Source organism: Narcine bancroftii, chromosome 4 (genome assembly GCF_036971445.1).
Source record: "Narcine bancroftii isolate sNarBan1 chromosome 4, sNarBan1.hap1, whole genome shotgun sequence".
Taxonomy (NCBI): Eukaryota; Metazoa; Chordata; class Chondrichthyes; order Torpediniformes; family Narcinidae; genus Narcine; species Narcine bancroftii.
This window is the reverse complement of record NC_091472.1, coordinates 312,011,297-312,023,396: the sequence shown is the minus strand read 5'-3', so window position 1 is coordinate 312,023,396 and position 12,100 is coordinate 312,011,297. Positions and strand designations below refer to the sequence as shown.

The following is a 12,100-nucleotide window of genomic DNA, read 5'->3' as shown; positions in this document are numbered from 1 at the left end:
TCTTGTTGACCTCTATCAAGCCTCCTCTCATCCTTCTATGCTCCAAAGAGAAAAGACCGGCTCTGCCAACCTTGCCTCATAAGACGTTTCCCAATCCAGGCAACATCCTGGTGAATTTCCTCTGCACCCTCTCCATAGCTTCCACATCCTTCCTATAAGGAGGCGACCAGAATTGAACGCAATGAGTGTTGTCTTACCAGAGATTTTTTAGAGTTGCAACATGATCTCTCTTGAATTTAACCCCCGCCCCCCATTAATTAAGCCAAGTATCCCATAGGCCTTCTTAACTATTCTATCAACCTGTGCATGGATTTGGACCCCAAGGTCCCTCTGTTGGTCCACACTCTTAAGAAACTGACCATTAGCCCTATACTCAGCCTTCTGGATTGACCTTCCAAAATGCATCACCTCACACTTATCCAGATTGAACTCCATCTGCCAATTCTCTGCCCAACTCTGCATCCTGTCTCTATCCTCTTGTAACTTTGATAATTTCCATCCACAACTCCTCCAACCTTCATATCATCTGTAAACTTACTGACCCATCCTTTTGTCTCTTGTGATTTATAAAAATCACAAAGAGCAAGGATCCCAGAACAGATCCTTGCGGTACACCATTAATCACCGACCTCCAGGCAAAATACTTTCCTTATATTACTGCTACTCTGCTTTATAACCGCAAGCCAATTTTTTATCCACTCAGACAAAGTTCCATGGATCCCCTGCTTCATAACTTTCTGGATGAGTTTCTCATGGGGGACCTTGTCAAATGTCTTGCTACTATCCACATAGATCATATCTACTGTCCTATCTTCATCAATTTCTTTTGTTACCTCCTCAAAAATCTCAGTTAGGCTCATGAGACACAACCTTCCCTTCACCAAGCTATGCTGCCTATCCTTGAGTAGACTGGACTTCTCCAAATGGTCATAGATCCTTTCATTAAGAATTCTCTCCATTAGTTTGCACACAACTGATCTCAGGATTCCTAGCATTCTCTTATTATGAGCCCAGAAGACTCCAAAACCCAGCAGCAATAGATATTTATCATGACAATGGTTACTTAAAAAAAGTTGCTTTTAATTTTCTTTAACCATAAAAACAAGATCAAACTGTAACTTATTACTATTAACTTAACCTAACTTAACTCCCTTCTCATTCAAAGTGCACGTGTATGTAATGTGTATATGTTCAGGAAAGTTCTTTGTTTCACAGTCTAATCATTCACTTTTCCAAGTTCACCGGTATCAGGCAATTCTTATACTGTGCACAGAATTTAACGTTTATGAATCTTCACCAGGTTCTGGTGCTTAAAGGTAAATGGTTAGCACTCCGGAAGGTTCTTGTTGGTTTCAGAGAGAGATTTGTTGCTCATTGGACCAACCAAATTGATTCCCTCCGATCACCCTCTTCAGTGTCTTGCCGAGGAAATTTGCCCTATCATGGGTTTTCCAAGTGATAACATCTTCTTCCAGGTCAGCACAGAGTTCCTCCTGTTTCCCTTATTTCAGGTGAAACACTCTAGCCAGCCATTTCCTCTTGTAAGGACCACAAGGGTTTTGAACAGGCTGAACTCAGAACTCACAACCCGCCTTCAAAATGGGGTTTTCAACAAGCTGCCAGCTTGCCATGTTGCAGCCTCAACTACTACAAGAACTGATTTCTCTCTCTCTCTCTCTCTCTCTCTCTCTCTCTCTCTCTCTCTCTCTCTCTTTCTCTCTCTCTCTCTCTTTTTCTCTCTCTCTTTCTCTCTCTCTCTCTCTCTCTCTCTCTCTCTCTCTCTCTCTCTCTCTCTCTCTCTCTCTCTCACTCTCTCTCTCTCTCTCTCTCTCGCTCAGAGATGAATCCTGTTTGTTTTTTCCTCTCTTGGCTTGTAAAAACCAAATGACTCCTTCCAGGGCTCAGAACCCAATCTTTGAAAGATCTTTATCTGCACTTGAGCCTGGACTTCTCCATTTGCACCTGCTTTTGAAGTTCTTTCCAAAGTAGTTCCATTTCCTTTTGCAAAGCCACTGTTGCCTGAATGTCTAGCTTCAGCAAGGCTCTTACATTTTAAATGAGATGTGGTGTAAGTATCTGTTGGTGAAGTGACCTACACTAAACCCCCAAAATCTATCTCTTTTAAAAACGTGTTTAGATATAATATAATATACGCCATAACACTCCCTATTATCTTTTTTGTACAAAGGGACTACATCTGCCATTTTCCATTCCTCCAGTGACCAAAGAGGATTCAAAGATCACAGCTACTACCCCAACTTCCTCTTCCCTCCCTTCCCACCGCAGCCTGAGGTACATCTCATCTGGGCCTGGGGGACATCAATCTTGATATTTTCAAAAAGATCCAACACTTCCGCTTCCTTAATCTCCACATTGTCTAGCGCACAGGCCCATTCTATTCCGACCTCACCCTGATCAAAGTCCATTTCTCTTGTGGATACTGATGCAAAGCATTCATTTAGGACTTCCCCAACCTCCTCCGCCTCCAGACACTTTGCCTCCTTTATCCGTTAGCGACTCCACCTTCATTCTCGCTCTTCACATAGGCCTAGAATGCCTTGGGGTTTCTCCTTAATCCTACATGCCAAGGCCTTCTCATGCCCCCTTTGAGCTCTCCCAAGTATTTTTGTAAGCTCCTTCCTGGCTACCATATACTTCTCACAGCCCTTCCTGTTTCCTGCTTCCTATATCTAACATAGGCTTCCTTCTTCCTCTTGACTAGTTACTTCATCTGTTTCATCGGTCATGGTTCCCTTTTCCTACCATTTTTTCCCTGTCCCAGTGGGACCAACCTATCCTGAACCCAGCACAAAAGTGGTCCCTAAGCTTCCTCCACATTTAGTTCTGTGATCCTAAAACATATGCAGATTGAACTCCATCTGCCACTTTCCCACCCAATCCTGCATCCTGCCTCTATTCTTTTGTAACCTACTATCCATGACTCCTCCAGCCTTCGTATCAGCTTACTGACCCATCCTTCCGCCTCTTTGTCTAGGTCACATAAAAAATAAAATTACAAAGAGCTGTGGTCTTGAGAGAGAGAGATAGATAGATAGATAGAGAGAGAGAGAGAGAGAGAGAGAGAGAGAGTGAGAGAGAGAGAGAGAGAGAGAGAGAGAGAGAGAGAAAAGGGGATAAAAGGAGAAGTCAAAGGATGGGAATAGGAGTGGGGCCGATGGAATACAAGGAGTACAGGCCAGCAGGATCATTTGGCTCAGATCTGTGTTGTATATTCCAGGTAAATCGCACAAAACAAAGCTTTTCTTTTTTCCAATGTTTATATATGGAACAATGTTTTCTGTCCTGACTACCTGGAATCTATAACACGGGTGGGCACTGCTGCATTTTAAAACTGTGAAGAGAATGAAATTCTTGATTCCAAGCCAGAACGTTCTGGCTTAAATCCTGTTTACTTAAAACATTGCTCTATTATGCTCCAAACATCGTGTGGGTGTTTGCCTTGTGTATTTTGGTCAGCTCATTTCTCATTTTCCAACAATGGCCTCAACAGTACTACATTGTCTGTAAGGTGTTTTTGGATGAGCAGAGATGCCATATGAATGCAGGCCCAATCTATGGTGCCAATTCAGGACATCAAGATATCATCAACTTATTTCAAAATAGTTGTGTTCACTAAGGAACTATAACCGTGAAGGGTGTTGGCCAAGGTGATACTAAGCTGCAAGGAAACACAACGGTAGATGCTAGAATCTTGAGCAAATGTTGAGAGGTCGGGCACCATCCATGGAGGAACATTCTTTGGGTTGGGACCCTTCATCGGCATGTAATTGGATGCTGTATGACCGGGGACCGATGAATGTGGAACTCAGGCCGAGCTCACATCCCCACAGCGCTCTCTCGGAGAGGACAGGAAAAGGCTCTTTGGTCCATCACGTCCATGTCAAACCCCCTAGCCCCTATTCTTTCCTTCGTCCTTCCAGCACTGCAGCCCCTTCCCTTCCTACCTCACGTCAGCGAGCCTCATTCTCAGTCCTCGGGCCCCGTGCTCATCAGTTCCTTCCCACTGCCACCTGTTAACTTGTGCACCTTCCACTTCGTCTATACCCACCTTCTTATTTGACTATTTGCCTGATTTTCGACATACCCAAAGAAGGGCTTGGGCTGCCTATGGCTTTCCATGGATGGGGAAAGGTTTAATCCAGTGGTTCTCAACCTTTTGCTCTCCACTTTAAGTAATCCCTATGCCATCGGTGCTCTGTGATTAGTAAGGGATTGCTTAATGTGGGATGTGAGTGGGAAGGGAAGGTTGAGAATCACTGCTCTAGACCCAAATGTTACTGAAATATTTTGCTTGAGAAAAATTGTCATTGGCCCATTTCCTTTGGAGCTCTGAAACCGCGCACATAACGAGTCAATCAGGGGCGATTATAACAGTGGTTTTCAAACTTTTTCTTTCCACCTACATCCCACCTTCAGCAATCCCTTACTAATCACAGAGCACCGATGGCATTAGGATAACTTAAAGTGGGATGTGAATGGAAAGAAAATGGTTGTGAACCACTGGGTTAGAGGGAACATTAGGGGGATCTTCTTCACACAGAGAGTGGTAGCAGTTCGAACAAGTTGAAGGGGTGAATGCGGGTTCAATTTTAATTTGAACCAGTGCAGGGTTTGGAGGGGTATGGAGGGCTATGGACTGGGAGCAGGTCAGTGGAACTAGGCAGGATAATAGTTTGACATGGACTAGAAGGGCTGAAGCGGCCATTTCTCTGCTGTATTGTTCTATGATTTTTTTGGGTGTTGCGTGACCTGCTGAGTTTCTCCAGGACTTTTGCATACTCAACCATCAAACAGTTGTCTGTATTAATCCCCTTCAACAGTTGTCTACATTAATCCTGTTTAACGGCACTTGGTTTGTGGTCTTCTCTGCCCTGGTGATTCGGGTACTCGTTGAAGGATTTTTTTTAAATATTGTGAGGGTCTTCTTAGCCATCAGGATGACCTTCCACCATACGAGCAGACTATGAGTTCAGTTCAGTTATTTGTCATCCGATTGTACAACCTGAAGAAACAGTGTTCTCCGGTCCACAGTGCAGACCATGCAAAACATGCGCACAGACATAACACACATAGGGACAAACAATGTATCCACACACACATACGTACATGTATTAAAATAAATTGTAGACAGTCATGGAGAGTTGTTTTAGCAGTCATTTGGCAGTCTCACTGCCTGTGAAATTGAAGGGCGTCCACTTAGAACAGAGATGCAGAGGAATTTCTACAGCCAGAGGGTGGTAAATCTGTGGAATGTGTTGCCACAGGCGGTTGTGGGTCATTGGGTGTAATTAAGGCAGAGATTGATAGGTTCTCGATTAGCTAGGACATCAAAGGGAGAAGACTGGGCAGTGGGCTGAGTGGAAAAATGGATCAGCTCATGGTGGAACGGCGGGGCAGACTCAATGGGCTGAATAGCCTATTTCTGCTCCTATTTCTTATGGCCTTATGGAAGAAGATGATCCTCAGCCTGATGACCCTGGCTCATACTCCTGCATCTCATTCCCGACGGGAGCAGCTGCAGTGGGCACTGCAACCTCCTGCGTCGCCACATTTTCTTTCGGGTGCTTTGTAAGACCCCTCCTCTGGTCTGGCCACCACTGGCGCCTCACTGCCCGTGTGAGATTATCACATTCTCCCACCTGTTTACCTGGAATGCTCCAGTTTCCTCCCGCATCCTGAAGATGTTCAGTTTGTCAGTAGAATCACGCACTGCAAGTTGGCTGGTGCCACTGGTTAGGCCACATCTGGAGTGTAGCTCTGGGGTCACCACACCAATGAGAAAGATACAACTGAACTCAGGAGAATGCTGAGGAGATCATTTTTAAACACACAGCACAGTAAAACAGGGTCTTTGACACTTAATCAACCTACAATCCCCGGTACGTCTTGGATGGTGGGAGGAAACTGGAGCCCCCAGAGGAAACCTATGTAGATAAGGGGAGGACGTACAAACTCCTTACAGACAGCGCGGGATTTGAACTCCAGTGGCGATCGCTGGTGCCCAAGATTCACTACGATGTTGCCTGGACTGGAGGATTTTAGCTATGGAGAGAGATAGGAAAGATTGGACTCATTTTTCTTGGAAAAGGAGGCCATCGGGTGACTAATAGACGTACTGTATACAGTACGTCAGCATATGATGGTATTTTAAACTTAAAAATGTCACCCGAAAACGAGGGGTTATCTTATATGCTAAGTATTAAATCTGAACCTTGTGTTTAAACAATAATAATGTCTTATAAAACTGTCTAACATACCTTAAAATAACAGCACAGCAAATGAAGCTAACAGCATACACCAGTAAACCATTTGTAACACATTAAATTTCAAACAGGCCATTTCAAACATCAAGTCCGTGCTGCCCAATTTACTCCCAATTGACCAGCAATCCCATAGGTTTAGAATGGTGGGAAGTAGCCTAGGGAAAGCCCACGCAGACACGGGGAGAATGTACAAACTCCTTACAGACAGCGTGGGATTCGAACCCCAGGTCCCAGTCGCTGGCATTGTAGCAGCATTATGCTAACCCGGGCCTGTAACCAGGGCCAGACGATGAGCAGCGAAGTCTTGGCCATGTCCCACGGGGTCCATCCACCCAGTCTGACTGTACAGGCTTTAAGTGGCCTGTTGAAGAAGCCCACGGTAGTTTATTTTAAAATATGCTGAGCAAAATTAAAACCTTTACTGGGTAATTTGATTTTTAAATATTGTGAATTAGTCTATTAAATGTGCCTAGCAGTATCACTCCAGTGGTCAACAATAAGTGCCAGACTATATCATGAGTATAGCTCAAAACCTACATGTTAGGTGGAAATTCAGGGGGTCGTCTGATACACAGGTTGTCTTATAGGGTGGCATATCGTAGAACTAGGGGTTGTGGCCTCAACATTCGGGGGAGCAGATTTAGGTAGCGATGAGGTAGAAGTGCTTCTCCCAGAGAGTCGTGAATCTACAGAATTCTCTGCCCAAGGAAGCACTGCTTCATTAAATATATTTAAAACACAGTTTGGTAGATTTTTGCACAGTTGGGAAACTAAAGCTTTTTTTTGGGAAAAGTCAGATTGATGGAGCTGAGTCCAGGGCCAGATCAGCCATGATCTCAGTGAATAATGGAGCAGGCTCGATGGGTCAGATGGCTGACTCCTGCTCCTGTTTCTAATGTTGTTATGGATCGATAGGACGTATAATTATAATCTATTTCCAAAGACTAGAATATTTAACACAAGAGGGCATAAGCTTATAGATGAGAGGGGATGTGAGGGAATTTTTTTTTTAATTCAGAGAGTATGATGTTTCTTTTTATTGTAATAAAGAAACGTGGATTATTTTCCAACAACTATATTTGTTCACAAATGCAGATCTCACTCAGGACCGTGTGGAGGCACCCACCTTGAACTTACCCAAGATACAACACCTCATATCCTGACTCCCCTGAGTGGTCAGGATTGGCACGAGCACTCTAGCACTACATCCCCTTTCCTTGAGATGTTTAATCTGACAACAAGATGCACTAACACAGTATTCATTTCAACTTGAAGTTCAACACAAATGTAAATACAAACATTGGCAGCACAAACCTTTTAAGTGTGCAGTTCTTTATCTTTTAGAGATTCAACCCGTCAGGTGCTTTGATTGTGCGTGAGGATCTTCTTAACACAGGTACTTGTGCCAGTTCTGCTGGTCCACTGCAGGAAAGATATCAATAAGATTGAGAGAGTGAAGATAAGATTTACTAAGATGTTGCCAGGTCTTCAGGAGTTGAATTACCAGGAAAGATTAAGCAGGTTGGAACTATACTCCTTGGAACAAAGAAGAATGAAGGGAGACTTGATAGAGGTTTATAAGATTATGAGGGGTATAGACAGAGTAGATTTGAGTGGGATGTTTCCACTTAGAATGGGGGTGATAAATACGAGAGGCCATAGCTTTAAGCAGTAAGGGGAACATTAGGGGAAAGTTTTTCACTCAGAGAGTGGAGGGAGTGTGGAATGAGCTGCCATCCAATGGAGTGAACGCAGATTCAATCTTGAGTTTTAAAAATAAATTGGATAAATACATGGATATTAGGGGTCTGGAGGGTTATGGAATGAGAACAGGTCAGTGGGACTAGCTAGTTTTGTTGGTCAGCACAGACCAGAAGGGTCAAATGGCCTGTTTTCCTGTGCTGTAATGTCCTATCATTCCATAGTTTAGCACTGGTGGTGTTTCCTTTGTTGTGTGAAGGCTAGATTTTCTGCATTTGTCTGTTCCTGTAGTGTGTCTTGCGTTTTTAGCAGTCTCTTTCGATTCCTCCTCAGGTTTTGATCATCCTCTGTTCTGACAGTGTAGCGTTTGTTTCCGTTCGACATCTTCAACGTCTCTGTTCTTTTTTGGGTCTGCTGAGTAGGGAAGTGTGGTGCATAGCCTACATCCCACCAGAAGCTCAGTGGATGACAAGCCATGTTCAAGTGGCGAAGCTCTGTAACTCAATAGAGCTGCTAAACATGGATCTGAGCCACTTTCTAGTGTTTTCCCAAGCACAATGTGAACTCATTTCTCTGCTTTACCATTTGACTATGGATGCAGAGGACTTGAAGTCACATGTCAGAAATCAAAACTCTTCTGCAAAGTTCTAGAATGCTCTACAGCTGTAGCATGGTCTATTGTCACTGTAGACAATTTGAGGAATTCCATGTCTTGCAAAGATTGATTTCATATATTTGATCACACAAGCAGCAGACAGGTTAGGAAGCAGCGCAATCTCCAGATAGTTCAATAGATAGTCAGTAACCAGCAAGTAATTAATTCCATCCATGTGGAACAGATCAGTCCCAACTTTCTGCCACAGTTCTGCTGATAAGTCAGTTATGATCATGGGTTCCTTCGTTTGCTTTCCGTGATGTTTCAAACAGGTCTCACAGCTGGAAACCATCCTGTCAATGTCAGCATTTATCCCTGGCCAATAAACAGCAGCTCTGACCCTCCTTTAGCATTGTTCCATTCCAAGGTGCCCCTCGTGCACCCTTTTCAGCATCTCTTGCCACAGTGATTGAGGAATGATAATTCTTCTCTGTCTGAGTAGCAGCTCATTGACAATCCTCAGTTCAGCTCGGATGTGGTAGTACGGCTGACATTCATCTCTAGGCCAGCCTTCATTCAGATTCTTGATGACCTTCTGTAGAAATGTGTCCTTTTCTGTTTCAGCTGTGATCTGCTTGGATTTCATGTCAGATATTGGAAGAGATTCAGTGATCAGGTTCACGTGGAGATTCACATCTCCCTCTGTGGAACTCTCATTGTGTGCTTCACTCTGCATCATTGCCCTGGATAATGCATCAGCTAACACAATAGATTTCCTTGGTGCATACACTTTCTTGATTAGCTTAAGTTTTCACCTGCTTTGTCACCCAACAGTGATTCATGTCCTCCTGGGACCACTGTGAATCTGAGGTGGTGCTCTTTACCTTTAACTTTCACTTTGACTTTACATGTACCTTTTGTGTTGATGCTCTGCCCATCATAGGCTTTGAGCTGCACAGGATTTGCATGGATGTATGGCTTTATCTTCATTGCCCTGATGTCGGGCTCACAGATCAAATTGACCTTTGCTCCTGTGTCCAGCTTGAAAGGAATATTTGTTCCATTTGCATGTAAAGACACAGTCCACTGTTCCTTCTCCACTCTGTTCACACTTGACTGTTCAGTGTCTGTTGGTTTATGACCACCATGCACTACCAGGCCAATGAAAAGTGTATCACGGAGGGCGGTTTCTTCTATAGTGTGTGCAGTGTGCACACTTTCACTTCAGTTTTGTTTCCCTTTTGAAAAACATGGCTTTGTGTAATGATTCTGCCCTTTGCACTTATTACAGATGTTTCCAAAGGCGGGGCATTGTTTTGGTGCATGTTGAGCGCCACATCATTTGCACTGAATGTCTCTCCACCTTTTTGTTGTTTTCTATGTGTCATTTTTTTTGTTTGTGTGCGTCCAGACACTGATGTTTCTTTTTATTGTAATAAAGAAACTTGGGTTCTTTTAAAACAACTATATTTATTTGCTAATGCAGAACTCACTCGGGACCATCTGGAGGCATCCATCTTGAACTTACCCATGATGCAACAGCCCATCTCCCGACACCCCCTAGTGGTCAGGATTAGCACTAGCACTCGCACTAGCACTCCATTATTACAGAGAGTGGTTGATATCTGGAACTCACTGCCAGAGGAGGTCGGGCGCTTAATTATGCAAGGCCGAGAAGAACACAAACCTAAGTGAGGCAAGTGGAATCAGGATAGTGCAAAGAGTCAGCATGGATGTGAGGGGCTGAATGGCCTGTTCCTGTCCCTAACAACTATGAGTCTGTGTGGAGCTATGGTAGAATTTGAAAGCATGTTATACAGAAAGGTACAGCTTGGAAACAGGCCCTCTGCCCATTGGATCTGCGCCCACCATCAATCACGCATTTACTACAAATCCCACATTCCATATTAATCCCCACATTCTCATCAGCCCTCAGACTCTACTCCCCACCTCCACACCAGGGGCAATTTGCTGTGACCAGTAAAACCTACTAGCTCACCTCTCCTTGCCCAGGAAGACAAAGGAAGCCAGAGCACCCAGGAACAGGGAGGAAAATGAAGGAGGAAATGGGCTTGCATTGACTTGATGGGCCAAAGCAGCCTCCTTCTGCATCCTAAAGAAATACGGAGGTGCTGCGATGGTTTCCGATTGCAGTGAGGGCTGATAATCAGTGTATCTCTGCCCAAGGCTGTTGAGGAGGGACGGGACGCAAGGAACCTGTAAGTACACCGAGGGATGGACTTACAATTGCTTGGAGTCTACTTAAACCCCACCCGTCCCTGATTAATATTAGTGGGCTTGAAGGAAAGAATTCCTTTCACATAAGATCGTTCACAACTTCAAAGGCCACTGGAGCATTGTTGGCCACTGTTGTAATGTTCGAGGCACATCTACCAATTAGGACAGGCTCCCGCAGACGGCCATGCATCAATGCCCATTGACAGTGGGGTGGGAGGCAGTGGGATGGTGATGAGAGGGGGTGGGGGGGGGGGAAAATGTGGCTGCCCGTCCCTCATTTTAATTTCCAAGACCGGAGAAAAGCCAGGACCCTATGCTTAGGGTCCCTTGCTGCCTTGTGATCCCAAGAGCCTTGCCTTTTAATCTCAGGGTCACTCAATGACAGGGCATTAAAACCTTGCGCAAGGTAGCCCGCTGCATTAATCACAGCTTCATTACAGTAAGTATGTAACTGAGGTGAGGTTTCTGTCGAAACAGCCTGATTCCTTGCCTGTAGCGATGAGAAAGAATTCTTCAGGGAGTCTGGTTTTATCTCTCCAATCTATCAGTCTCCTTTATTTTTATCTCTCCCACTCCCCTCCACCCCCTTCCCTCTCAAACTCCAGGCTGTGAAGAATTACCTGAGAACTGAATGCAAATGCCACGGATTGTCTGGATCCTGTAATCTCAGGACGTGCTGGAAAAAGATGCCCAGTCTGCGGGAGGTGGGGAACAGACTGCTGGATCGCTTCAACGGTGCCTTCAAGGTGATGGGCGGCAACGACGGAAAGACTCTCATCCCAGTGGGGCAGAACATCAAGACCCCTGACAAGCTCGATCTGGTCTACTCTGCCAATTCGCCCGACTTCTGCCTGCCCAACCGCAAGACGGGGTCGCCGGGCACCCGAGGCAGGGCTTGCAACAGCACAGCGCTAGACTTGAGTGGCTGCGACCTGCTGTGCTGTGGGAGGGGCTACAGAGACCAGACTGTGGTCCTGGAGGAGAACTGCTTGTGTCGATTCCACTGGTGCTGCGTGGTGCAGTGCAAAAAATGCACCGTCCACAACCAACTCAGCCTGTGCTTGTGACCAGGGTTCGTGTGGATGGAGGAGGGGGCAAGGGGGGGAAAGGTGGGGCAGCAGGAGTCAGGAGGGCAAAAGATGTAAAGGGAGGGTGGGGGGAGGGAGGGAGGGAGCAGGCGGGGCCAACTCTGGCCAAGCCCTCTCCTCGAAGTGACTGCTCAGCCCTTTGGGTCTCCCGGCCCCAAGCATTCCTGCCGTCCATCCGTCCATCCGCATGGCAC

General features: G+C 45.3%; 1 protein-coding gene across 1 annotated transcript in view; it reads left to right on the top strand.

Moving 5' to 3' along the window:
• The window catches only part of wnt6b (wingless-type MMTV integration site family, member 6b), a 123,506-nt gene extending 111,620 nt beyond the window's left edge, over positions 1-11,886 (top strand). Inside the window, exon 4 of the mRNA XM_069930555.1 lies at positions 11,424-11,886. Coding sequence (XP_069786656.1) covers positions 11,424-11,885 — 462 coding nt within the window. The 3' untranslated portion in view covers position 11,886. The remainder of the gene's footprint in view (positions 1-11,423) is intronic.
• Positions 11,887-12,100: the final 214 nt, after the last annotated feature.